The 27,741-nt window shown below is 39.1% G+C and overlaps 1 protein-coding gene across 1 annotated transcript in view; it reads left to right on the forward strand.

Moving 5' to 3' along the window:
- TTC17 (tetratricopeptide repeat domain 17) overlaps nt 1-27,741 on the forward strand; it is a 59,045-nt gene that overhangs the window by 21,833 nt on the left and 9,471 nt on the right. Inside the window, exons 13-19 of the mRNA XM_030484045.1 lie at nt 732-906; nt 1,735-1,812; nt 4,047-4,271; nt 6,443-6,629; nt 24,333-24,503; nt 25,184-25,434; nt 26,071-26,236. Coding sequence (XP_030339905.1) covers nt 732-906; nt 1,735-1,812; nt 4,047-4,271; nt 6,443-6,629; nt 24,333-24,503; nt 25,184-25,434; nt 26,071-26,236 — 1,253 coding nt within the window. The remainder of the gene's footprint in view (nt 1-731; nt 907-1,734; nt 1,813-4,046; nt 4,272-6,442; nt 6,630-24,332; nt 24,504-25,183; nt 25,435-26,070; nt 26,237-27,741) is intronic.

Below are 27,741 nucleotides of genomic sequence, written 5' to 3' on the forward strand. Positions count from 1 at the left end.
TTATGATAACTGAAAATTATGAAGACCAGAAAAACACTAAAAAAGATTAGGAGTTGAAAGCCCTGGCTTATTCCTTTGGGGCAGAGGTGGAAAATCATCTTAGTTGTGGAATAGTCAGTAATATTTGTTATTACATAGGATAAAAATGTGTCTCCATTGCAATAGCTACTTTACATAGATCAATGCAATTTCATAATATTGTACTCAATGTTATTATAGTGATAGTAAGGAAGCGTTCTTCTCCTAGTGGGTATAATTCTAGTACTGAGCATGTGTTAAACCAAAGGTTCCCATCCACAAACATCCTAAAGCTTCCTTTGAAAAGATAGTGTTCAACTGACAATGTTCTTCCCAAATAATTTGCCTCTCGATGTTTTTGAAATCAAACTTTAGTTTAAAAAACTTCAGCATTTTCTTTTTCCACTTATCTATTTAGTCCTAAACTTCATACAGTGATTCTTATCATAATGAGAGAAGCTTCTTTGTCTTATTTCTGCTGCATTGTCCATTGTTTACAGGTATTCTGTGCTTAAAAATGGGAAGTAAAGACCTTATTCATGAATGACTTTTAAAGGAAAGGGTGGTCCTTGAACTCTGCTGGTTTGCAGCTCATGTCTCATGGCAGCCTACAGTAGGAGTCTTGTCGGTTGATATATAGCTGATTCTTATGCTTATAGATCAGTGACATGCAGCATGTGGTATTGATTTGTCTTGTTTCTCCTTACTGCTAGAGTCCAGCCAGTCCTGAGTATCCTGAGAGATACTGTCGGGCATGGAGAAACCCAGGCACCAGACTGTTCTTCCATTACTGATGCTCGTAACAATGAATCTCTAAACATACTGGTCAAGGAACTAGACAGTAATCTAGATTTGAAATTCAAGATGCCAGATGATCAAGCAAGACAAGTAAGAGATGTTTTCTTATTGGTTCTCTTTATTGCCTTAAAAATCTTATTCTGAACGTGAAAGATTCTGATATTTAAAAGATTACTTGATATTACAAGCCATTGGTCCTTCCAAAAAAGGGGAACGAGTGCTTTCTATAGGCTGGAGAAAGGGAGAACTTGGCACTCAGCGTGAGGGACACTTCATCAGGGACTGTAGTGATAGGACAAGGAGTGATGGGTTCAAACTTAAACAGGGGAAGTTCAAGTTAGATGTAAGTAAGAAGTTCTTTACTGTGAGGGTGCTGAGGCACTGGAACAGGTTGCCCAAAGAAGTGATAAACGCCCCCTCCCTGGCAGTGTTCAAGGCCAGGTTGGATGGAATCTTGGGTGACATGGTCTAGTGGAAGGTGTCCCTGCCCATGGCAGGAGTTCGGAACTGGATGATCTTAAGGTCCTATCCAACCCAAACTGTTCTGTGATTCTGTGATTTCTTTGAAATGCTGACCAAAAGCACACAGAATAGGAAATTTACTATTTGAAATTCCTGCTTTCTTTTAAAACTTCTAACAGTCACTGCACATGATTCATCATCATGGGTTTCCAGTAACTACTGTATTCTACCAAGTTGGTAACTACAGGCTGAGATCAGTCCTTCACATTGCTTTCTGGAGATCGGCTGCTTTAACCATTACATGTTCACATCATCTGTTTAAAACAATATTTTTTAAGGTTCCCCCCCCCCCCTTTATAAAAGGGAAGACTTAGGGAAGTGAGACTTGAATGACTGATGTAGGTATATCATGTAAAATATATTCAGTTGTTTAATGAATATATCTTTGTTGTCCAGGTTCTGCATTCTCGTATCAACAATCAAACTATTTCACAGGCGAAGATAGGAGCATTTCTAGATCATGCTATGAAAAAGGTATGTCAAAAACTGTAGCATTAGATAAATTCACAATTATTTGAGGCTTCTTTTTATACTTCTAAAGAAGTGAGTGATAATAAGCTTATTTGCTGCCAGTATCTGAGATGACACTAACTTAAAAATCCATGTTTACAAGTAAAGCACAAACACATAGGGAAGTAGCCATTTAATTTAGCTTAGTGTGCACCAAACTGCCCTGTAGTTACTTGTTCTTGTTGTGACTGCAGGACATGAAGCAGCAATACATTAGCTAATCCTTGCAGTCGTTTGCTCAACCAAGAGAAATAGCTTGGAACTGCTCCTCCATCTTTCACCCCTCCCTACATGCCTGCCTTTTGCTCTTCCTCCTCCTCCCCACTACCCTACCTTCCCCTCTTCCCCCCTCCAAAGAAACCAACTATCTGTCAATCTTCAGTCAGGATAATTAGCACTGTGGGGCAAAGACTGTACATCTGTATAGCACCGTGTGGAATGCCACCTCCATCTTGCGTGGGGCCTTTGAGAATCATCACAAGTAAATGACAGGAAGCATTGAGATAGAGGTTGACTCTTTTTGATGTGTCAAGCTGATTATTTCTCAAATTAACTCTCTTGTACAAGTTGTGTCAAGGCAGTGTATGTATGTATTGTTTTTTAGTCTAAAATCAGTACCATTTACTATGTGCACCTGTCTTAACCAGAAGAAGAATTAATAGTAGGAGTTGATTCCTATTATTATGCTGTTCAGAACAGTCCTGTACATGTCTAATGTCTTACTGTTGCTGTGCATAGGTATTTTGGTTTTATCTGTAGTATTCTGTTGCCTTCATGTTGAAGTCTGAGCTTCCTGGTCATTTAGATGCTGATGTAAGAACATTGTTGTGTCATGCCTGTTCTGCTAATGATAAACTTTATAGAGCAGGAGTGCCACAGTTGCTATCTTTGTATTGGGAAAGACAACGTGTTAATAACTTGCTGAGGATTTAGTTAAACAAAGGTTGTTGAGATCTGCGTATGGAGTGTAATTCAGTGAGGAGTTTGGCATGGGGAACATGCAAGTAATGTTATTGACGTGCATTGCAAAATAAGGGTGATAAATACTCTTAGACTTGTAGATTATGTAAGGTACTCAGAACAAAGAGATAATGCATCCAACTGATTTCTTGCAGTTCACTTGAACCATAGGTAGAACCCTCCTGTGTGAGGTTGTTTTTAAAATCTGGAAGCAAATCTTCGTACTGATTAACCTTTTCAACACAGTATTACTGTAATGCCAGCTTTATTGGGTTAATACAATACTGCTTAAAGATCCTTATCTGTTTCACTTTAATCCTAGCTGCACGTTCCTACTCATGCATTTGGGCTTTAGTTGTGTAGGTTGGATTGGACTTTAATTTCTATTATCACACTCATCTTCAAACTCTCTGTAAAATTGGGTAACATGGAATGCTGGAAGTATTAAAATCTAAAATGCAAATGTTTCTAAACCATTTCAAACTGCTCATTCTGAAAGTGGATGTTTTACACTGCTCTGTCCACATGTCAGTCTGTTAAAGTTTTCTGTTTTATCCTCTAGGATGAGTGTTTGTTCATTCTGTTATAGGTGACAAAGGGGAAAGGAACGTTCAAGGTGGATTTGACACTTCTTCCATTCTTCCACATGCCCTCACTTCTTGCTTGCTATTTTATAATCTTTAAACAGTATCTAATGTCTGTCACTTGTTAACTTTCATAAGACAAATTGATACCTAAATCTAAGAAAACAACTAACTATGAAACCTTAAATTGACAGGAAATCTCAATGTTGGATGTAGGACCTGGAAGCACATCTAACTATAATTTAAAAGCTGCCTGACCTTCAAATTGTAATATCTGTTCTGTAGAATTTTTAGCATAGATCTGTATTAATGTAATTTTAAAACTAAGTGGTTCATGAATGTTGCTTCCTGAAGTGAGCTAACCATTATCACTTGTATATTTTAAAGGATTTTGTGGTCGCAATATAAGGCAGTCATATGAGTAGAGTGTGAGCAACAGCTGCTACTAAATTACAGTTCAGACTGTAAATCACATAAATTTGAGCAGAGCAGGTTGAATAATCTGCTAGCAATCACAGCAAAGTGTATTTTGTGTCTAATTAATAAGGTAGTATGCAATGGTGAAGTTTGTTTCTTACCAAAGAGCAGGCAATTCTGTCTTCCTGAGACACTTCTTTGTGGGTGTTTTCATCCTTTTCCCTGACTCTCCTTTAGCTGGAAGATCCCCTATGGCTTGTGCTTAATGAAGCTGGATTATACTGGCGTGCAGTTGGAAATGGCACCTTTGCTATCACCTGTTTGCAAAAAGCATTTAATTTGGCTCCACATGAGTATCAGGACATCCCTCTCGTCAATCTTGCTAACCTCTTGATTCATTATGGTCTTCATTTGGATGCCAGCAGGCTCCTGCTGAAGGCTTTGGCCATCAATGCCTCTGAGGTAAGGTGATAGTTTTTTATGTTTATTCAGGAATGAATGTCTTTTCCTTTATTATTTTCTAAATAGATGGTACTTACTTGTGCTTATTTACCTGTACATGCAGTTCAACTTCCAGCTTGTGATTTGCAACAGATCCTTGGTTGTACTGGAGGTGATGCTGGTTGCTGAGAATATAAACTTCTAGAGCAGAAGTTCTTCTAAAATAGATGACAGACCTTTTATTTCCCAAACCTGTTTTATCAGCAGTGGTTCCAAGGAATCTAATCCTGGTGTTTTGGCAACATTCTCATCTAAACCAGAGATCCATAATGCTGTCAGTATTGTGTCTTGATTTGTAAAAGCTTAAAGCAGCACATACGTTACCAAGATCTTTGGCTGTAGAGGCATCTTTCTGTGCCACTTGACTTTTACCTGTACACTTTTATTCATCCTTCGATTTTGTCTATATACCTAGAAGAAAATCTGTGTTCTAGTTGTTGGGTGACTTTGCTTTCAACCACAGATTCAAAACAGGTTTTTGTACTTCTGAGTGTTAGTATTATAAACATTTGGTAGGTTGTCACTTACGTCACACATAAAGTTTCTATATAAACTGTTTAAACTACTGGACTGGCCAGAACAATTGTGACAAGGAAGGGGAAGAAGGGTTGGTGGGGGACACCTTTTTTCTTTTGGTCTTACATTTGAGATGTTTCGGTAAGAAGTTTGTGTAACTTTTTTTCCGCTCTGCTTCTACCTCTGTAGTTAGATAAACAGAGAGCTTAAACCTGCTGGGCCACCAGTCACATAAAAAAAAGCTAAAACCAGAACAAGCTTTTTCAATGTAGCATTCAGAAACAATTTTGCAATTGTTGGAAAGGAATCTAGCCCATTTGGGTGGCAGGTAAGAGTGCAAAAAGGAACTATAGAAAGGACTATCCTTGAATGATAAGCCTTAAGAAAAACACTTGAAAGGCATGGCCTAGGAGAGGAGGAGCTTGGGGGATCCTCAGGACCCTCACACACATGCTGTGTGGATAGGGCTTTTCTTCAGAAATATTGGCAAGTCCTACCTTGTTACAATAAGTCCTGCTTCTAGTTTTTCAAGCATTTTCAGTCCTGTAGTACCTATAGTATCAAAAAACCTAGCAGGAGCATTTGTACTTGAATAGTATTTCCTGGAGTATAATGGAAATGAAATACAAATAAAAATGAATTACAGCTACAGGGAGTGATGGATGTGCTATATTAGCAAAAGCTTTAAAAAGTATATATATACTGTTGCTCAGCTTGTTCCTTTTTCTGATTGGCATTTAGTAATACAGGCTAAGATGAGTTGGAAAAATCCCGTGCTGCTGATCAGCCTCCACGTATTCAGATAATGAATGTAAAATTATTGCAGTGGAAAAAAATGACTTCTTAATTGCAATATTACAGTCATTATTCTAGCATTATGCTGTTAATTGCAGCAAATCACTTTCTCTAAGTGAAAGTCTTTTCAGTTAACAAACAAATGTAATGCTTTACTCTGTGCCTGTATTCAAGTGCTAATTCAATTCTACCCAGTAAAAAAGGTGTTTAATTTGGTCTTTAAAAAAAAATAACTATTTTAGGGAGAGTAGCTAAAAGCAGTGGACAAAAATATTACGTGTTATAAAGAATTAAAAGTAAATATATATATATATACTCCTAAGCTAGTGTGACATCGGTGTTTTCAGTAACCTAGTTCTGCTCAAGTAAATCCTGAACACTCTTGACAAATGAAATGCATCTGTCCTGCTAGACAGTAGTAATATTTTTATGAATTTGCTGACTCTTAATCATTCTAAATTGTCTTCAAGCATTTCAATTTAGTTCTTTGCTACTCTGTGTAGTAAGCGTTATGTTCATGATGGGTTATAAGTAAGTATTTAATGCTTCATTTCAGCTTGTATGTATTTAACAGCTGGTTTTCATCGTACGAAGATGGAATCCTGAACACAACCTTATGTCAAAACAGCTTTTGTTTAGCACCAGTGCATCAAGCTGTTAGTTCTCCATTCTGAGAATAGGCAGTCCCTATTTTAGAAGTTTTCTAAATTCTTTCCAGCCAAATTTGGGAGGGTGTGGATTGACAGGGGTTTTTCCTAGTTGGCTTCAATTTTAAACTGTGAGCATACTTATGCTGGGGTATGTTGCTTTTCTCTTTGCAGCCCCTGACTTTTTTGAGCCTAGGAAATGCATATCTGGCTCTGAACAACATTAGTGGAGCCCTGCAAGCCTTCAGACACGCACTGGATTTGACGACCAAGTGCTTGGAGTGTGAAAGCAGCCTGAAGATGATCCGCTGTCTGCAGTTCTATCCCTTTCTGTACAACATCACCTCTTCTATGTGCAGTGGTAAGCAACTGCTGAAAGATGGACCACAAGTGAAATAGTGTCTATTTGCCTTGGGTGTTGCACCTGAAATTCATGACTTCTTTTTTCCAAGGATCCTCCCTTTATAGTGCTTTCTCCCTATAAGGACCAAGGTTGAGGCACTGCTTTTAATGGAAAAGTTACAGTCCACTAAGAAGTGCTTGAAAATAACTTCTTAAATATTTAGAGGGCTACTGCTGAGTGCAGATAACTTCCTGAGTATGCCAGTAATACCTTAACAGCCTCACCAATCTCTCTTACTGGTAAATGAGTAATGCTGGATTCAGTATTTATAGAAGTGCACAGCTGCTACTGCTGGGCTATTCAACAGGCCCTTTGTACATCCCTTCAAATTTTACAGCCAGACAGATGTGTTTTCTTAAGGCTGAAGAATGTGGTGAATAGCAGTTTAGTTTTAATTCATACCATTTCAGTGCGTTCAGTACTTTGGTTGTCATTTTCTAGTGTTCAGTCTTTACAGAATAGACTATGCTCTGTCAATGTAATTTTGTTTATATGGGGTATGTGGTCACTGCTCTTAACCTTCCAAATATTTGAGATAGAATGCTTTAGTGTCCTTACTGGCTACTTTTACTTAAAAAAAACCCTATCAATACTACTTTTTGGAGATGGATTCTTTCATTTCAGTCAATCCCACTGAATAATATTTCAAGTATTTTGTCTGTACTTGCATATGGCTAATATGCTGCTCATGAGCAAACTTGAAAAACATTTATGAATATACTTGATAATCCCTTCTCTAAAATTGTTCCTAAGGTATCTCTCCATCTATTAAAACCTTGTATGGGAGAAATGCTTTTGATTTTCAGTATTGCTAGAACTTCCTCTGAATTACTGGTTTTTAATTCCCTCTCCAGTGGAAAGACATGGAGAAATCTCTGATTTAGCATCTAGAACTATGCTGTCTAAACATAGACGAGAGGCCATTGTATCTCCTGGTGCAATATGGATGATGCCATTGTAGGTGAAATTCCAGCACTCTGCCATTAGAATAATGCTAGCTTTTATGGCTTTATGCATTTTTGCTGTGATTGATAGCACATCAGTTGTGCAGAGAAATTGATGCTGTTTGGCTAAATGCAGTGCAGTAAGTGGTATTATGGGCCAACTATGTGTCTATTACTGACTTGAATAATGGTACTACACTGGTACCTTTCGTTGACTCTCTTTAACATCAGATTGCCCTTCTTCTAAAACTCCTGACATTCTGTAAGCAGTAGTGGAACCTGCACATTTCATCACAAGAGACACTTTCACTGTTCTGGAAGAAAAATTCAGTGTTCATTTACTTTTTATTAAGATCTTCTAAATACGGCTGTAACTCACAAGGTTAAAGTTGTTCCAGTCAAACCTTAATGACAGCCACTCTATTTCGAAGTTAAGCAGAAAGTAATTTAAAAGCATATTGACAGAACCGAGTGGCAATGAGCAATGGCTCTATTTGAACCCCAAAATGATCTTTTACATCTTTCTTTTCTTCTGTATGCTTTTCTTCCTTAAACTTGTCATGATACTTAAAAATATACTGCTCTAGTTTGGCTGATTCTTGGCTGCTGTTTGCATTGATTCCTGATCCAGGGTATTCATTTTGAGGTCAACTATTACTGTGTATACTGTTTAGGAAGTTCGAGGAGAAACACATATCAAAAGCGCTGCTTTCCTTTCTTGCTCACTTGGCCACAGTTTTACAAAGTGAGCATGAATATGTTCACCTGGTACATGGGGGTTGGTTTTGTTTGTTAAGGAACTTGTGAGGCTGCTAAATCGAGAGAGCTGAATATGCCTTAGCATGTTATTTTTTCTCATTGAATTTCAGTATTCCATTATTTAAGTATTTTACTCTCTAATTTTGCCTTTTTCTGGAACTTTTCCTGTCTTAATATTTTTTTCTTTTTCATTTCTATTTATAATATCCTTTAGGTCGTCTTTTGTCTGAGTGCAAGAAACCTGAAAGTATGAACCTGACAAATAGTGTAAATGTTCTTTGTACATTCTTGTGCAGAGTGTAAAATAAACGTATTGGTTAATTCAACCTTGATGATCATTTGTGGTGTAAGTTAAAACTCAGAACTCAAAAATGGACAGGTAGATTTGCCTGTCTTATTTTCATAAGGTTTGGGGAAATACTTTTTTCCCCACTGTAAGCTTCAACTGACTCGAGAGGAACCTTCACAGGCTGTATGAAAGTGAGGTTAAGTCTCCAAACCCAGAATTATTTCAAGAATACATACCCAGAAATCACACTTCACGTTTACAAGTATCCTGAAATTCTGGGAGTCTCCTGTTCATCCTTCAGTCCAAAGAAAACAATTGAAAAGAGATTGTAAGTTTGAATTTTCCTTACATATACAATAGTATATACAATTATTCAACCACTACGTAGAACCTTAAAAATGCAAACTGTATTTAGATGCTAATATTTAATATTACTTATTGCACTTACAGCATTTGTTAAAGCATTAATATCATATAGACTTGCAAGATTCATAATCTGCTCTTGTTTGCCTCCATGACAGACTGGAAGGCATGTTTTGATGACAAGATGCAAACTGAACACTTCTTTCACACACCTTTCTGAATGGGACTTCAGGTATAGAGCTAATGCAGCACATTTGTAAATACATGGATCAAATGTATGCTTGACAATCCCAGTATCACTGGATTGTTATTTCAGGAGATCTTAACAGCCTTTCAGATCATATGATGCTGCTTGGGGACATCTGATACTGAATTTACTTTGTCCTCTTGTTACTATGCACTTGATGGCATGTCTTAACTATTTATATCCTTTGAGATGGATATGTTATGCTGAAAAATTTACCAAGAAATTGGAATATCAAATGTTGTCTCTGGTTTAATACCTTGTTTTGATAAGTGCTCCTTCAGTATATGTGAAAGTAACAGTAGTAGGGCTGCCTGTGCTCTGGGTTGTGATAGCTGTGGTTTTGCTTCGCCTGTCTAAAGCATCTATTCATGAGAACTGAACTAACAAATGAGACATGGAGTTCCTTGCTCTGCTGCTGTGGGCCATTGGCAGAATCCAGCAAATGGTCAGTGGGAGTTATATGCTAGTATGGGATGGCATATGGGATCAAAAATCCAAATGTATAGTCTAATTTTTGATTACAGTATGTGCTTGGTGTATCGGTGAAATAGGAATTTACTCCAGCATGTTGGGACATTTGCTGTTAGCACAGGACTTGTTGGATACTTACTTATATGCTCTCTTTTCTGTACTGCTACCTGGTACCTTGTTTTCTTTTCACTAACTTACCTCTGTTCTAGATACAAATTTCTATTTCAAACCCAGGTCACTTCATGCATGTGAGAAGAGGAATTAAAAACCTCAGACCAATGCTTTTTTATTGGCAGTGTTAAGGAGGTTACTACTGAATGATCAACTGTTCTGTTACTGGCAAGTCAATTCCTGAAGCATGTTAAGTAGCAGGAACTTTATTTTGCTTGATGTGTAACTTAAGCAGCCACATATCTGACATACAAATAACAGACACTTGCACAACAAGTGTAAAAAACTTAATGTGAAAAGCAGGGTTAACTCTCAGAGCTGCAGAAATTAGATACTTTGGCTTTGTGCCGCTCATTAAGCTAATAGAGAAAGCCATCATTATTTTTGTCTGCCATTGAAGTGGTGCATTGCCAGGATTTGTCCTGCACACCTTTATGGCTTAAAAATTTGCAAGTAGCTTTTATCATGTGGTAAGGTCTGGAGAAGAATATCCAACTGAAGCCTAAGGGATTGTTCCTGTGGCACGTTATTGGCTGACGTGACTGTTCAGATGTTGTCAAGCCTTACTAAAATGGTTGTAATATACCTGAAGCATGTTTTTAGTGTGATGGTCAGCTGTGCATTGAAACATGCTGCTCTGTTAATTGCTGTTGTGTAGGACGTTTCCTTATGTGTGTAAAGAGAATTGCTGCTTGGACAAGCAGAAGTCATTTGTACTCACAATACTTTGACTGTAAACATCTGCCTCTGACTGACAGTTCCAATTTGTTATCAGCTCATGCACTTCAGGTTCTTTTAGAGAAGATCAGAATTCAGTCTTAAACTTTATTAATAAACTGATGGTATTCAAAACAAGAAGCACAACTTGTTTCAAGCTTCAGATTTCTTTAGTCTCATTGTCTTTTCTTGGAAGTAGAGGCAGTGTGAGTACATTATGAATACATGTGCATGCCATCGAGATATCCAAGTGCTTTTATGCAGTGAATATGTATGTTTGTAAAAGCAATGCAAACTTCTGAATTTAGGACTTTATAACAGCAATAGCTTAATCATCTGCTTTAAGTATGGGCTTAGTGCCCTCTTGTGGTACAAATACCCTATACCATATGAAATCAAATGTCTTGTTTTATTTCATCTCCTTCCTCTTAAAATAGGACATGGGGAAAAAGTATTTGATCTTTTAAGTGTATGGATTTTTCCTTTGTCCCCAGCACTTAAGTTCTTACAAAGTTAATAAGCTTAGACCTTTAAGCAAGTTGACCTGTAGAGGAGAGATTGACCTGAAAGGAGAAACTCTGCTTGAAACTCTTAATAGTAAGCTTATGGACAGATTAAATAACTTGCTTAAATCTACATCACAGTTTAAGCCTCTGACAGCTGCAATCGCTTTGAGTTCCCATGTAGCAACTTCATATACACAAACACTAAGCAAAAGCATCACATATGTTTCCTTTACAATAGTGTGTTAAAACACAGAGCTGTGAAATACTTTGCATTTCAAAGTGCGCCTTTCACTAACTTAGTGATCACCTACCTGACTGACTTGATAGTTCCAGCAAGAGGCTGCTATATTTTATTTACATTTGCTATAGCATGAGGGCCTTTAAGACATTTCTATCATAATAGCATTATTGTCTCCTCCTTCTGAAGCTGCTGTATCTTGTTCCTCCAAGGAATGCTCATCACTTAGAGTGTTACTAGGTAGAAAGAGAAGATGTTAAACTCTTAGGGTGAAGGGTGTTGAGCTTAGCTCAAAATTTAATCTTGTTTTATTTGAAGAAAAAGGCCAGAATCTACAGCAGTTGTGTGGGATTCTGAACTGAACACTACTGTATGTTGAAAATTCACCTTTTTCTTTCTTGGCTTGCTAGAATTCTTGAGTGCTCCCAAGCCTTATTTAGACTACCACAACTGTTAGTACTCTTATTTATCTCATTCTAGTAGCGAAAGGGATGGGGTCTGTGACCGTTCATTTCTCTGTTGCTTTTACTCCCTCTCCATTGCCTTAAGGGAAAATTCATCTGTATAAACAGAACAGTCAACTCTAGGGTTTTTAAACAAGCAGAATTCTATGAAGCACATGAACAGCTTGTCAGAGCTCTCATCAACGCATCATGGCAAATGTTTGCATTGTCATTTAATAGCATAGAGAAAGTGGGTTCTGTCTTAAACAGTAGCAGTTCTAAAATCAGCGTTATCATTTGAATACTCAGTTGCCTGTTTCTACCGCTTCCATGCACATACATGCACCTTCATGCCTGTTGTTCGCCCTGCAAGTTCCACCTATGATCTGAAAATAACTTTTTACTATCTGATTTAGTGCCTGCCGTATAGATCAAATCTTTCCCTGAAAAGTCTTTGCCTAGCATCACTTAAGTGGCTGAAAGAAGCTGAAAGTGAAGGACTTCATACTGATAGTTCCATGCCAAGCTCACTTTGAAACCCGTTTGTCCTTTCCAAGCTCCATGTATTTTTCTTCTCAAAACTATGCAGAGGTGTATGGGTTGAGATTCTTAGCTTTAAAAATCAAAGAATGTGGTACAGTGTCAAAGGTGGCACTTTTAGCTATGCCACTATCCAAAGGCTGTATACCCACCACTCACACATGTTGTTTCCAAGCTACTGCTTGCTGGGAAGTCAAGCACCTTTAAAGGTTTCTATAACCAGCAAACAAAGTGTGCTGTCTTAAGTATATGTCTGTTGAATTTGTTAAACATGCTAATGGATTTATTTGGTCTGCAGCTTCTTTTTATGCTAACATGAGGTAATTTCTTTACATCATGCTAAGTCTATCTTGCTAGCCTTATGTACTTACTTTGCTTATTTCCAGCATGACAGTGTACCTAACAACCTCTCGCAGCAGTCAGCAGTCTCACTTTGCATTGTGCTCTGTTAAGAATGGCATGCCTGCAATATTTAGTGTTGTGTATTCATTCTGTCTTTTCCCAGGATCAGAAGGCCACAGGCTGGCGGAGGAGGGACAAGTCAGTCATGGCCTCAGCTGCAGGAGTAACTGTGGAAGTGGAAATAGCACAGTGGAAGGGAATTTAGAATTGTAGGGCAGTTCAGTGTGAGTTTACAGATGCAAAACTATTAATATATGAAAAAAAAGCAGTACAGTATTAAACTAAATATAATGTGACATTTCCCATTGTTATCTGCCTTTATAGTGCAAATGATTCTTCATGCTATGTTATTTGAACCCTTCAGTTACTACAGCATAACTACATGTTCATGCCGTAGTAGGAGGATCATCAGGGGTTAGAGTGGAATGGAAAAGGTTCTCCTAACTAAATTTTTTCAAAACCTGATACTTTCAGTTATTAGAGGTATTAATATTCTTCTGCAATGTTTGTGGTGCTTTTTTTTGTGATAGGAATGTAGAGAAAATGAGACATTTGCTACTGCCTTTGTCTTCATCTCATTTTAGCAAGCTGCTTCCAGTGGCAGTTTGTTGCATGTAGCTGCTAAAAATTCTTAGTGACCCTGAACAGTGTGCACTGCCTCGAGTTGGACCTTTTTAAAAAGGTCCCGCAGTTGCATATGTTCAAGAGCTTTTGGGGGATTCCTCAAAGCAGGAATTCCCCAGCTACATCTCCAGGAAGAGATAGTTGCACGAACAACTTCATAGTAAAGCTGTACAGAGTGAATTAATGAGTTAAAGCGTGTTTGGAAGAGACAGGACATGTGGTCCCCACATATGGCAGAACTGGTAATGCATAATTAACATTACTTGCCAAGACCTTGAAGGCTGTAGTCACTTGGCTTAAATCTGTGAACTTGTAAAAAGGTGAAGTGTAGCCTGAGCCTGTAATGAGTCATGTTGAGATTGTCTCAAAGCAGCATGCAATGCCATGTGCTCAGATTAAAATGAGCACTGCATGCTGAGCCATGGAGTGCCAGGCACTTAACTACCCTGATCTGTCTACTTTATTGATTTGTTTTTTCCTTTTAAGGTTGGTTGCCTGGTTCATGCGAGTTTGTGTTGTGCTCTGGCTGTCCTCAGAGCTTTAAATCTCTCCTATGTTATGGCTACTAGTGACTGAAACTAGGACAGTTCAAAGTTTCCCTAGAGGAAGAGATTGATGCTTCTTCAATGCAGCAGTTTTGGGGAGAAGGGACATTCTTCCAAAAATTCCTAGTATTTCTGCAGGTACTATTCTATAGCTTTGTACTATTCTGGCAGTGTGAGGAGAGTGTTTTCCTGTTGAATCCTAAACTAGGGTGGTTGGCAGTATTCTTGTCAAACTTAACCTTCTGCAGGTATTCTTTACCTGGACTCAAGAAAAGACTGATCTAATTCTTGATCATCACTCCCTCAAAACCAGGATTGATTTACTTTTTATCTTATTTACAGCAATAACGCTGCTTCTTCATGGAATTGTGTAAAATGTGGCCTGTCAGACAAACTGCTAAACACTTAAGATCTGTCTTAGATTAATAAGGGACATATCTACCAGCACATTGTTTTGCTATTTGCGTCAATGTCTTGGCTTTGATCTCCAATTAGGAGAAATATTGCACTGATATCTATCCCAAACAGATCTATAAATTGTCATGGATCAAGTCTCACTATTAGAATAGAATCATAGAATGGTTTGGGTTGCAAAGGAACTGAAGATCATCCAGTTCCACTCCCCTGCTATGGGCAGGGACACCTCCCACTAGACCGGGTTGCTCAAGACCTGTCTATTAATCTGCTCTTGTTGAGCAGTATAACCTAGTGAAGAGATACAGAGAGAGACAAAAATACAGCCTCTCAAAAATACTTTCTTCAAATAAAAGCTATGAAATCAGGTTCCTGTGGGATACCGTTTAAGTACCAATATATGGTGCACACCTTACAGACAGAGTGGTAGCCAAAAGACACACACATAAAGCCATTAATGGGCTTTATAGTGTCAACACCATATGTTGAAAGAAGTGGAAAGCTAACAGTAACTCACAGTGGGGTTAGTTAACTGTGTACAGTTCAACTAAACAGTTCTCATCAGTGGGTTATTCTTAAAGTCCCTTTTAAACTTGAGTTCATAGGTGTCACAGGATCTAAGAAAATATTTAATGTTCAGCATAAGAAGAGGTATTTTGCTTATAATGGAGGAAAGATTAGAAAGAGAGCAAAACAAATGCAGGCCACTGTTGCCTTTGCTTATGCTAGTGATCCTTAAACTAAGAATTTCCATGGCTTCATCAGAAACAGATTTCAGAAGTGTGTTGTGTGCAGGGGGCCAAGTATTAGTCATTCGATATTCATAGCATGCATTATGCTGTGATCTGCTGTGGGTGAGTGTTTATCGTTAAGGAATTAATAAGTGACTATTTTCTTACCTGACAGTAGAAAAAGAATCTGGCACATAGAAGATGTCACTGAGGACAAGCCGTTGCCTTCAGAACTTACATGTGCTTGTTTCTCTTGCCTTCTTTCCCTTTTTTCCCAAAGCAAACAAACAACCAGAATCTAGCTATTCTTGAGGCACAGGCCGAAATTGAGACTGGAGTTCTACTTACCTTCCTCCTCTGTATGTAGGAGCAGGGTCCCCTGAAAGAAACATTTTCCAGTCTCTTTTATCCACTGACAGGATTGTAAAGTTCAAATATAGGTGTCAGTATTGGGACTGGCACTGTTCAACATGTTTGTCAGCAACACGAGCAGTGGGATTCAGTGCGCCCTCAGCAAGTTTGCTGATGACACCAAGCTGTGTGGTGCAGTTGACATGCTGGAAGGAAGGGATGCCATCCAGAGGGACTTGGGCAGGCTTGAGAGGTGGGACTGTGCAAACCTCATGAAATTCAACAAAGCGAAGTACGAGGTCTCGCACCTGGGTCAGGGCAATCCCAAGCTCAAATACATGTTGGGTGGAGATTGAGAGCAGTCCTGATGAGAAGGACTTGCGGGTATTAGTTGATGAAAAGCTCAACATGACCTGGCAGTGTGCTCTTGCAGCCCAGAAACCAAGCATGTCCTGGGCTGCATCCCCAAAGCATGAGCAGTTGGTTGAGGGAGAGGATTCTCCCCCTCTACTCCACTCTTGTGAGACCCCCCCTGCAGTCCTGCATCCAGCTCTGGAGCAACAACACAAGAGGGAGGTGGAGCTGTTGGCGCAAGTCCAGAGGAGGCCACGGAGATGCTGTGAGGGCTGGAGCAGCTCTCCTCTGGAGACAGGCTGAGAGCTGGGCTGGTTCAGCCTGGAGAAGGGTCTGGGGAGATCTTAGCAGCCTTCCAGTATCTAAAGGGGACCTACAGGAAATCTGGAGTGGGACTTTTTATGAGCACATGTAGTGGCAGGACAAGGGGGGATGGCTTTAACCTGAAAGAGGGGAGATTTAGATATTAGGAAAGAATTCTTCCCTGTGAGGGTGCTGAGGCGCTGGCACAGGGTGCCCAGAGAAGCTGTGGCTGCCCCATCCCTGGCAGTGTTCAAGGCCAGGTTGGACACAGGGGCTTGGAGCAACCTGCTCTAGTGGAAGGTGTCCCTGCCCATGGCAGGGGTTGGAACTAGTTCAAGGTCCCTTCCAACCCTTGAACCCTAGAACCCTTGAACCCTAAAACCATTCTGTGATTCTATTTTAGGCCCATAGAACAAGCTTTGCTTCTACATGTGCGTCATAAAAACCAAACAATCTCCTATTTTATTGGATGTTGAGGAAGGAGGAGAGTGAAGGCTTTAGGCAGTCAACCTCTTTCGTTTTGCCCTCCCTGTTTTTAACTATGGAAGAGGTGTTGGGAGGGTGGGTTGACATTTTCTGCTGTTATCGAGTAGCCTACTGAATTCTTCAAGATGTTTAGCATGCATGTTTCCTATTAAACTGCATCATGTTCTAATTTAAATAGGTTTGGCTGCTGCTTTAAATTTTTTCCCATGTTTTATTTATCACTTCTTTATATTTCATAAGGAGAATTTGTGTGCCTGTTCATCAGGGACTGGTGTATTACGCAATGGTGAGGTATTTCACTTAGTGTGAACAAGAAATCTGGCTATGTATTGTTGGCATTTGTAGGTTTTGAAAGGTTTAATCAGAACTGCTGTAATGAGACAAATAGATAATCTTTAAATCTATAGCTAAGCTAATTTAGAGGCATCTTTTGGCTACAAATTAGATTTAAAAACTGTTTCCCTGTGAGTGAGAACAGTTGTTTTACTAAATAATCCTCTTAATTGAAAACCTGTTGTTGGAATAAATATTAAAAAAGAACTAACTTTTTTATGCTTCCTTCTGTGTGCCTGAGTCTTTGACCACATAAATCATAATCCTATTTGCTATGCATCAAACCAAAGCTTGTTATTTAGCACTCTCTTCTTACTGCTCAATTTTGAGCATGCCCCTCATCATCTTTGAAGAAAGGCCACTGACCTCTCATCTAAGGGAGGAATTTAGAGAAGAGGTAGGAATTTATGAAAATCAACTTCTAAAATACTTTATATTGCTTTTCCTTGTTTGTTCTCTATACTTACCTTTTATTTTTCAGTTAGCAGTATGTCCTGGTCTTTGAAAATGTTTATTTTTGTCCTGTAACTTCCAGTGTTGCAAAGGAGAATTTATATTAAAGGAAAAGCTAAAAATGATCATTGTTTCTGTGTGGGGAGAAGACACACCAAAACTTAGTCTGAATTTTGGGTACTACACTCATCCTTCTCTGCCATTAACCATATTGGTACTTAACTTGAAATACTTGACCACCAGGGCCTGTAGTGATAGGATAAGGGGTGATGGGTTTAAACTGAAGCAGGGGAAGTTCAGGATAGATATAAGGAAGAAGTTCTTCCCTGTGAGGGTGCTGAGGCACTGGAACAGGTTGCCCAAAGAAGTGGTAAATGCTCCATCCCTGGCAGTGTTCAAGGCCAGGTTGGACAGAGTCTTGGTGACATGTCAAGGGTGAGGTGTCCCTGCCCATGGCAGGGGGGTTGGAACTAGATGATCTTAAGGTCCTTTCCAAGCCAAACCATTCTATGATTCTATGACCAGAGAAGGTACTTACTGTCTTATAATAACTTATTGTTATCTGTTCTTCATTATTCCAGAATAGTAACTATGATGATATGTGGGTAGTGGATATATTTTTTTAGTGATTTATTCAGGATACTACAACCGTAAAAGGTACTTGGAGGTACATGTGTGTTACTGTTCTGGAGCCTAGTCATGCCTTGTTGAGACCCAAAAGCAGTGATGCTTTTGGGTTTAGAGAGAGCAAGACCGCTGGGTGGGCTGTTGGGCTTTTCAAGTCTGTGACAAGGCTTCAGACAATTTTATGCTGCTTCAGATACAACTCGCCCATCTGCTTTGTATCTTTCTTGGGTCCTATAGTGCACAGTGAATAGCAGGACTTGTGTATTTCTCTTCAGTTAAATATGGACCTGTCAAACATTCACAGGTCAGTATTGCATAGCCAGGTAATTGTAATTAGGAACTTTTCTTCTCCAGTTACTTCCCTGCTCCACTTGTCTCTTTATTGATAATTTTTCACTAAAAATGAACTGAAACCTCTTTGGTTACATATTCTTTTATGCTTACGTGTGCAGAAAGCATCAAATTTTTTTTGGTATTGCTTCTGGAGCACAATGCTGTCTTGCAGCAGTTATGGCTTGTAGCCTTTCTGTAATGTTTTTGATGATAATCCTGTTCAGCCATAAGTAGTTTGCAGTTTCTGCCTTCAGAGCTCAATCATGGGATTCATTTTGAAGTGTAAATATGTGGTTTTTTCAGGAAAACAGTAAGAAAAGGAACGCATGAATTTTAGAGCTACATCTTAACAGAACAGTGTTCATTTATAATTAAGGTGAGCAGAGCAGCACTAGCTGCTAAAGATAGGTCTCGTCTCTAGTTACTGCTCATCCTATTGCTTTTAATACTCATCTCAAAATAACTGTCATGGATTTTTTTTCCCCTTAACGAATGTTTTGCAGTCAAATATCTGTTCGTATGTGACTGGAATAACATGGTTACTTTTAATGGCTCACAAAATCTTTAGGAAATTATCATGCTCATCTTGAAACATCAAGGTAATTCAGGTATGCAATGTTTTAACATCACCGTGAAAGTCATACCTCGTGTTTTAGATGTTGTTTGAAGGATGGTCTCTCAAAGTGCACTTGCCTATAACACTGCCCTGGCTTGTTAATGTCATATTGCAGTGAAGTCACCATGGTGCAGAAAGTAAGACAGTTCTTCTAGTTTGGCACAGATTTTGATGACTGAGATCCCAAGGTTCTGGTAGGTGAGTTCATTCATTTCAGATTATTCTTGTAAACTCTGGTAAATTATATTGCATGTGACACGAAGCAGCGAACAAGACTTGATCTATGAAAGTGATGGGTGACAATATGCTGGGCTTCAGTTTAATTTCTATAATGGATATATTTTATCCTTATTCTACATATGAAGTGTCACTCAAGCTGTGAGCACCCCTAAAGTTTTCGCATGACCAAAGAGCAGCGTTAGTTGTTACGCATTTTCATGTGTAAGATGGTAATGTACCAACCTCTTTGACTCGTGTCTCTCTGCGTCTGTGTAAGCAGTGACTAGCAAAAAAGAAGACAGCTTATTGATGCCCTGCTCCAGAAATGTCTGTAGATGAGACCTTTTGTGAGCATGCAGAGATTAAAGCCTATTTCCATTAAGTTCAGTGACATGTCATTCATGCTATAAAAAAAGAGAACTGCCTTTACTCAGTTTCACTGTGGGGAATACCAGTTTTGAGCTTGCATCAAAAAAGTATGGAGTTAACTCCTGTTAGCAGGTTGGTTTCAGTCTGTTCTGTGCTTTGACAACTCGGGTATTAGGCTGACTTATATCTGTATTAAGTAGAGTTCTCTCTTTGCATTGTTTAAATGCAAAGGGGCACATCATTTAAGTGACACTTATCTCCAGATAACTTGCATTTTGTATAAGCTAATGCAAGTCACTGACTGCAGCAATAGTCACTTGACTTTTGTAATCATTCAAGAGATAATCCAGCTCTGCTTATTCCAAGTGGTATGAGAAATAGCAGTACATAAATTTTAAATGACTTGACTTTTAATTTTGAGGCATTATTCTGCCATCATAATTTCTAAGTATGTTCCAGAAAATTTAAGGGAATTAGTTTGTCTTGTCATAAGAAGTTAGGAGCCAATAATTTCCTTAATCCTATTATGTTGGAACATAGATGGTAGAGTTAGGAATGCTGTATTTCACAAGCTCTGCACTGACAAACAAAGAATGAAAAGTCAGGAAAAACTCTGTGCTGACCAAAGACACTTGGAGATAATTTTACTTTTGATTTCTAATGCTGATGATAACACCAGATCATCCATCTTAAGTTGGTGTATAGGAATCAGTGACAATATTTAGTGAGGCCTCATTCTCTCTGCCACAGGTACCACAAGACACAAAGAGCTGCAGTGGCAGTTCATTTAGAGTTTTAAAACAATCAATGCCCTCTTTAATGGCGAAGTTTGATTACTTTCAAGACCTTCATTAAGGTACAGCACCTCCATGTGATACATTGAGGGTGCTGTTTGCTCATCTTTCCTCTTTTCCATACTTTTCATGTTTCTTTCCTTGCTTTAGGTAAGCAGCTTTCAGCCTAAGGGTCTGGAGTCACCTAAATTGATAGAAGTTTGCTCTTAATCAAACAAACAAAACCCCCATGTAGTACCAGAAAAATGTATATAAATATATGTAATAGGGGAAGTTCATGATTGCTTCCAAGTGTGACTTTTCTGAGAATTGTGGCAATACGAAGTATGGTTCAGAATAAATGTTATCCCTTTATAGATGGAACAAGTCTTCAATATCAGTTACTGCATCATTTCTCCTTCCTACCATGTCTCCTTCCTACTATTTCTCCTTCCTTGCTGCAGATGTCAACACTGGGTGTTTCTTTCCTTACATGAAGTGGCTTTCAACATAAGAGTTTGGAATCATGCAATTCCTAAACAAGAATTGAAGTCTGACTTTCTGTTTTGGGGTTTTTTAGCCCTACCAACTGTAGTAGGAACCACAGCTTGAATGACATGTGAGAGGGGTCCTGAAAATCAAAAAGATGGTTAATATTAGGTTGGGATGAATGGTCTAGCAGATCTTTTCTATATTTGAAATGCATGTTGTGCTAGTGCTGTACAAGAGCATACAGAGCATACAGCCATTCACATTGGCCTCAAAAAATTACAGCCTAGAACAATATGAGAAATAGAGACCTTTAATATACAATACTGTGTTCTGCTTTTAATCTCCAAGATCTCAGTTTAGAGTCTGTATTTGTCTTTTCCCTCTAGTGGATTTGCTTAATAATTTAGGACACTGGAATAGGCTGCCCAAGAAGTTGCGAGTGCTCTATCCCTGGCAGTGTTCAAGGCCAGGTTGGACACAGGGGCTTGGAGCAACCTACTCTAGTGGAAGGTGTCCCTGCCCATGGCAGGGGGTTGGAGTTGGATGAGCTTTAAGGTCCCTTCCAACCCAAACCATTCTGTGGTTCTATTCTCTTTCTTTCCCTCCCAATTTCTACATTAACCTGACACAATCAGACTAGTTATTTGTGTTACTTCCATCACTTGAATGAAGACCCAGACAGTCGTGCCATCTCTATAGCATCTTTGTTTCACTGCGTGGAACATAGTAATCAGATTTCATAATCAGAGGGTAAGATAGACTCTGATCTACTTTTCTGTTTCTTAGTTTTGCAGAATCGATAGGAAAAGTGGCAACATCCAGCTGCTCTCAGAAAATTAAATGAGCATGGAAATGCTCCTTCTGTAGTAAGTTTTCAGGATGGAGTAAGCTGAATTGATCAAGTATTACAAAGTAATTTTAGACTTCAAGTTTTGTAGCTGCAGTATCACTGTGTGGGGACTTTACACCTAAAATTTACATGTGCTTATTTAGACAACCAGAATATATGTGCAATGTTAGTAATACATAGCTGACCATAGGGTGGCAGTCGCTTCTGTCCTTCACACGGCTAAGATGCTCTACGTGTTGCAGTGATACAACTCGTGTTCTACAAGCAGTGAATGTGCTTGGAGTCTAGGGCTGTGCTGCCTCCTTGCTGGTCTCACATTCTTCCCTGCTGGTCTTCAGGCATCTGGCTGATAGAAGCTGTGAAGTTCTTACTTGCAGTCTTTCAGTGCCACCAGCTTCATGCTATGCTCATCACAGATCTTCCACTGGTTTTTTAACCAGCTTTTTTTTCCTCTCCAGTGACGTCAGACAACTGAAAGCAGCAACTTGAAAAAATGAGGCCACTCAGGTTTCTATATATAGCAGCTCTCAGATCCCAAGAAAGCCAGTGCTCATCAAGTCTGGTTTTGGCTGCCAGTGTTTCTAAATTAATATTAACAGAGTTCCTCTTAAGTAGAATTTTAAGTGTCATCGTGTTTGGGTTGTTTTTTTTTTTTCCTTCTGCTTTTCCTCTCTTTTTGGTGTTTTTATTTCAATTAAAAAAGTTGTCTCTTTTTCAGCCCCTTTGCTTTTGTTCTTTACACAAATAATGAGTTGACCTTCAGCAAAGGGAGTTGTGGTCATCGCTTTACTGAGAAGCACCTGACTTGCATCAAAATCAGGCTGGTTTGATGGCAGGCAGGGGGACTAGTTTCAGCTTGAGAGTTCTGTGCACACCATTTCTCATAAATTAAACATGAGGATCTCCATATATTGAAGTGATTTTTTTGTTTGTTTTAATGAAACCGATAAATTTTTTATTGACAGCATGGAGGAAGTGGGGGATTAAAGAAAGAGTCAATGACTGATAAGAGTAGGAAAGGCAGAGCATAACTGGCAGATGTTAGAAGAGTTTATGAAGGTAACTGCTTCTGGTTTACATATTTACTCATAAAAGAACATTGTTTGACTTCTTTTCTGTACAGCAGAAAAGGTAGGGCAAGAAATAGTTTTCTCAGAGGGTTTATGATTATAGTTTTATTAGATTTTTGGTGACACCACCACACCCCCCAGAAAATACTGTTCTGTTTCTCCTCCAAAGATGCCACCTGAGTGTTCACAGATGCAAAAGTAGAGAGCATACAGCAGAAAGCTATGGTTTCACTTTGCTGAGAATTGGTGTGGACCAGGTTATCGTTACAGGAGAGTTACAACCATTCCCTTGTCCTGCTGGCCTGATAAGAGTGAGACTTAAAAGTATTCTTTTGTAACACAGGATCATTGCATGGAGAAGAAAGGAGTCACTGATCTAATTTCTTCACATTCTCATATTTTATGCTGCCAGTTGAAAAAAATAATGCTTTTCATATGCATGCAGAAATACAATTTGCATTCATGAGGGTAGAATGGGGAACATACTTGAGAATCTTGCATTTAATTTAAGCTTTCTTTGATTCACTATGTGCTTCTTAATTCATTTGTGTATGTATGCTATTTTCACTCACAAGTGATTGGAAGAAAGGTTTGAGAGCAGCAGCTTTATACACAGAATATGTTTTTCTCTGGGGGGACAGGCTTCCCATGTGAGAAGAGGCAGGTACCCTGGTCCATGTCTCAAGTGGGGCTTGGGGCAGCCTCTCTACCTATGGAGAATCCTGTCTCTCACCTGTGCAGCTCTGAGGGTCGGCCAGGGCAGCAGCTCTCTCATGCCCTGGAAGTCTGGCAAGTAATTATTGTTAGAAGATCTGAGATCTTTAGTTAGAATGTATTTTAGATCAAAGATATTGCCACAAAGTTGCAGGTGGTTACCCTTTAAACTCTCTGAAAGCTTAACAATGTCTCCCTGGAGGATGCTCAAAGGCTTGTGTTGTAAGTTTGCAGTTTAGGGGTTTTTTATCTGCTCATTAGTGGCTCTGCAGTTGGCTTTGTCCGGTGTTATTCCTAGATCTTTGCATTTGTTGGAACGTGACCACAAGATTATAGATGTTAAATTTTCAGCTGAATAAACTGGGTTTTGGCACAGATTAATACTTGTAGCTTTTGTCCGTCTACTTAATGAGCTAGTCTTACCTACGTACCGTCTGTTGCTAGCACAGAAGGTCAGAGCCTGGCAATCCCATGTCAGTCTACCCTGGCCCTTTTTCTTGTGCATGGGAGCATTATGGTGTCTAAGAGAAGTTCATATGGCAGGCAACTCCCACATATGGTGCATTGTCACTAAAAATATGTCTTGGGAATGCTCATTGGCATGGCTACCAGCACACAGTCATTTCTTACGTACTGTGTAACCTTCCCTCGAAAGATAACTGACTTTTCTCTCATTAGCAGTTCATTGTATATACCTAATAACATAGTCTCCTGTAACTGTTCTAGGTGATCTGCTTTGTCAAGAGGCACATTAGCTCTTTAATCACTGAATGAAGTCTGTGATACCTTCTAGAATTATTCTGTTAATCCGTACATAGAAAACTAGAAGACTGTAGCTTCTGCAGTACCGCTTCTGTGCTTGTATCCAGGAGGAGCAGTCTTACATAGTGTATCAGTAAATTTCTCTCTTTCAGGCCACTGTCATGAGAAAAATCCAGATGGCAGTCACGACAAAGAGAAATACTTTGAAGACCACTATGAGTCAGTTACTGCAGTGGCAGAAGGACACTCTGAGGGAGGTACAGAAGATCCAGAAGTCCTTACTCAGAGTTCAGCAAGGGATCCCTCCTTCTTGAGACTGGAAAGTAAGTCAACCTTACAAAATCAATGCTGGCAAATCAGTCAGGTTCTAGATTTTTCTGTAGAAAAATCTAGAAAAAGCTTTCCTCAAGAAGCTACATTTCCCCCTCCTCTGGCTGTAAAGCGATAAATAACCCTTAAAACCAGTTTTATTCTGCTCACTGTTGTTCTTTTCCAAGCTTAACATGAAAATGCATTCAACAAAACAAATAAAATAAGGTTTAGACATTTTCCAAGCTAAAGGATGTAGGTTTTTGTAAAAGTCTACAAATACATTGTTGGTTGTATCTCAGTGAATTCTGTGTCAGCTGTGCTGGACAGAAGGGAATAAAAACAGTGTCTATGGTTAAGGTAGAGAGAGCTTTATTCGGTGTTTAATGCATGTATGTAGAGAAGACACTACCTGTTTACTCCCTCAAACAGGCAGAACTCTGGTTTGGAAAGGAAACTGATGAAAGTGGTCTAGAGGTGCTGATTTTGAAGGCACAGATGATCCTTATTTGTAACAGGGAAATCTGCATTCTCCAGCCCCCTTCTCCATTTGAAGCATGCAATGAGCAGTCAGTGATACTTCCTTTGTGCAAGTGGAAAAGTCAGGTCACAGAAAAAAGATCTCCTTTTTTTATATGATTTTTGGAAGTACCGGGAAAAGATTTTTTGAAGCATTTATGGTATTCCCTCTTAGACACAGTCACTGCAGAAAGCAATGGTTCAGAAGGGATGGAGGGTTTAGAAGATGATCGGATGTCTGAAGAGATGCTGGCTTTGGTGGATGAGTTTGAAAATTCTTGGCCTCAGGAAGCTTTTGAAGGGGCACTGGAGGTAAAAGGTCGTCGGATGGACTTGCAGGGAATCCGGGTCCTAAAGAAGGGATCTCAGGATGGACTGGCTAGCTCCTGTTTTGGAGACTGTGGTGATGATGATGAAGCTGAATGGGTAAGTTTGAATGAGTTTACCTAAGTCTTGTATCAACTTACTATTGTGGAGGAGAGAAAGATGAGGACAGGTCAGAGGGTTTAACACTAGAATATATATAGGAGCACCCCTATGGGCCTAAAAGAGCTGGCTTGTGTGAAATGAACAAGTAGTTTCAGTCCATCTTCTAAAGGAGGGGCCTCTGCATCACTAAACCTGACATTAAAAGTCTTGATTTCATCAGAAGCAAGAGCTTAGGTTTTGAGTGATGCCAGGTGCCCTCAAACTTCTTGCTCACAGTTGCAAAGGAGAAAAGTTTCTAACCAAAAGTTCTAGCTAGCATGAAAAAATGAAATACCTGTTATGATCACATTACAGACAAAATACGTAATGAAAAATGCCTTTCAGTTCTGTACAGTTAAATTGGTTTTCTCCTGTGTTGGAGATTTGGAGTTGTGTACTTTGTTTGCATAGTATGATGCAGTGAAAGTGGGCAGGCTTAGAGAATAGGTTGGCATGGGATTGGGATGGAGAGAGAGAAAGATCTCCTCTTTAACATCTTTGAAATTGAATCCTGAGGCTAAAACAAGTAGTTGGAGCTGATAATGTTCATGGTGTTTCATACTGTTAACCTTGGTAATACTGTTCTTTTGGTAGATCACTTTTCAGGTCAAACGTTTAAAGAAACCAAAAGCTGAAAGCTTAGATCTCCAAGAGCCAGTTGGGAGAAATGGGGAAGAAGGGACTAATGGAGACAATGAAAACTTTTACCAAACTGCCCTGGAGATCAGTGGACCAAAGATACCTTCTCCTGGACCAATAGGTAACCTGCTGATTCTAGATAAAGCAAGTCATTTGCAGCTTTTGTATTACTATGGTTTATTTCCTTTGCACCTTTTATATTACACAGGTTTATGACCATAAATATGTGTCATAAAGATTATGTAGTGAAATATGCCTTCTGGATGAATTCTCTTCCATCTACACCTTTAGCATGAAGTGCAGCATAACTTTGTCTCCTGAATGAAAACTTTCTAGTTAATTCCCAGATCTTCAGGGGATGAGATGATAGGAGTGGAGAATGGAAGAGGTAGATATAGAAGTAGTAAAGGAGAGAGGGGGTGAGCAGGCAGAGAAGATAGTTTATTAGATGAGACACACCTCTTCAGGGACAAATGCAGGATGAGAGCTTGAATTGATTACTGACTAAACATAAGACACACAACTCAAAATCAAAACATAGAAAGTTTGATCTAACAAAAACAAAATACATCTTAAAAATGAAGTGTTCTGTTATGATTGGTTTGGTGATGATATAAGAGAAAACTTAGAGCCTGTCTTCCAGAAGGCTGGAGCTGCAGAAGAGTAGAGTTTTGCCCCAACATAGATGAGCAGGTTTAGAAAGAGGGGTGGAGCATTTGCTAGTTGAGTGACAGGAATTGGAGAGTGGTCTGTTGATATGGTGCAAGCTGGTTCCACTGCTACATTCAGGTGGACAGAAATCATCAGCACGATTGCATGGGATGAAATCTAATGTTGCTGGAACCTAATGAGGCCAAAGAGGAGAACCAGAGTAATTGACCCGCATACTTTTTGTCTTACCTTGATTTCAATGGAGCTAAAATCTTAATGTTGTAGGTCTGACATGTAAGCAAAGATGTGTTCTCCAGTACGTTTTAGTCCTTGACAATTTGATGACCTGGAAAGTGATTTCACATTTTGAAGGCTTTTACGTTAAATCTTTAACAAGCTCCTTTTTTAGCAACTGTCAAATGTAAGTTATGGAATGAAATATGTAAACAGGGAAGAGGGATTACATGAAAACAGACCATCATTTGTGAGCACACACTTGTCCTTTCCTCAGTGTATCCTCTTTCCCTCTGAGTTACTTTTGTGGCTTAATTACACAGCATCCCCCAGTTGTAGTTATCTTCCTAACACTCCTGTGAGGCAGACTCTGCTGACATCCTTTTTGCATCAAAAGTTTAAGTAACAGATTGGAGGTCACCTGGGTTGTTCCTCATAGAACAGGGAAATGATGGTAGCTGTCCTGTGTTTGACTACTGAACTATCTCTGTGTAGCATTTCCATGCATCTTACTATCTTTTGCTGTTTGTGCAGATCAGAACTCACAAGCAGATAGATCACAGTGGTGGTGATAAGAACTGATCATTCCCCTCTGAAGTTCCCCAGTGTTTCTCAAAGCTAATTTTCCTTTAATCAGAATACTTTACGAAAGACATGGTCTTACAGACTTACTCATTACTTTACAAAATTATGGTGAAGCAGTTTACTACGCCTTGGATGGGAAATAGGATTTGCATCCAA

The sequence above is a fragment of the Strigops habroptila genome, chromosome 4 (assembly GCF_004027225.2).
Source record: "Strigops habroptila isolate Jane chromosome 4, bStrHab1.2.pri, whole genome shotgun sequence".
Lineage (NCBI taxonomy): Eukaryota > Metazoa > Chordata > Aves > Psittaciformes > Psittacidae > Strigops > Strigops habroptila.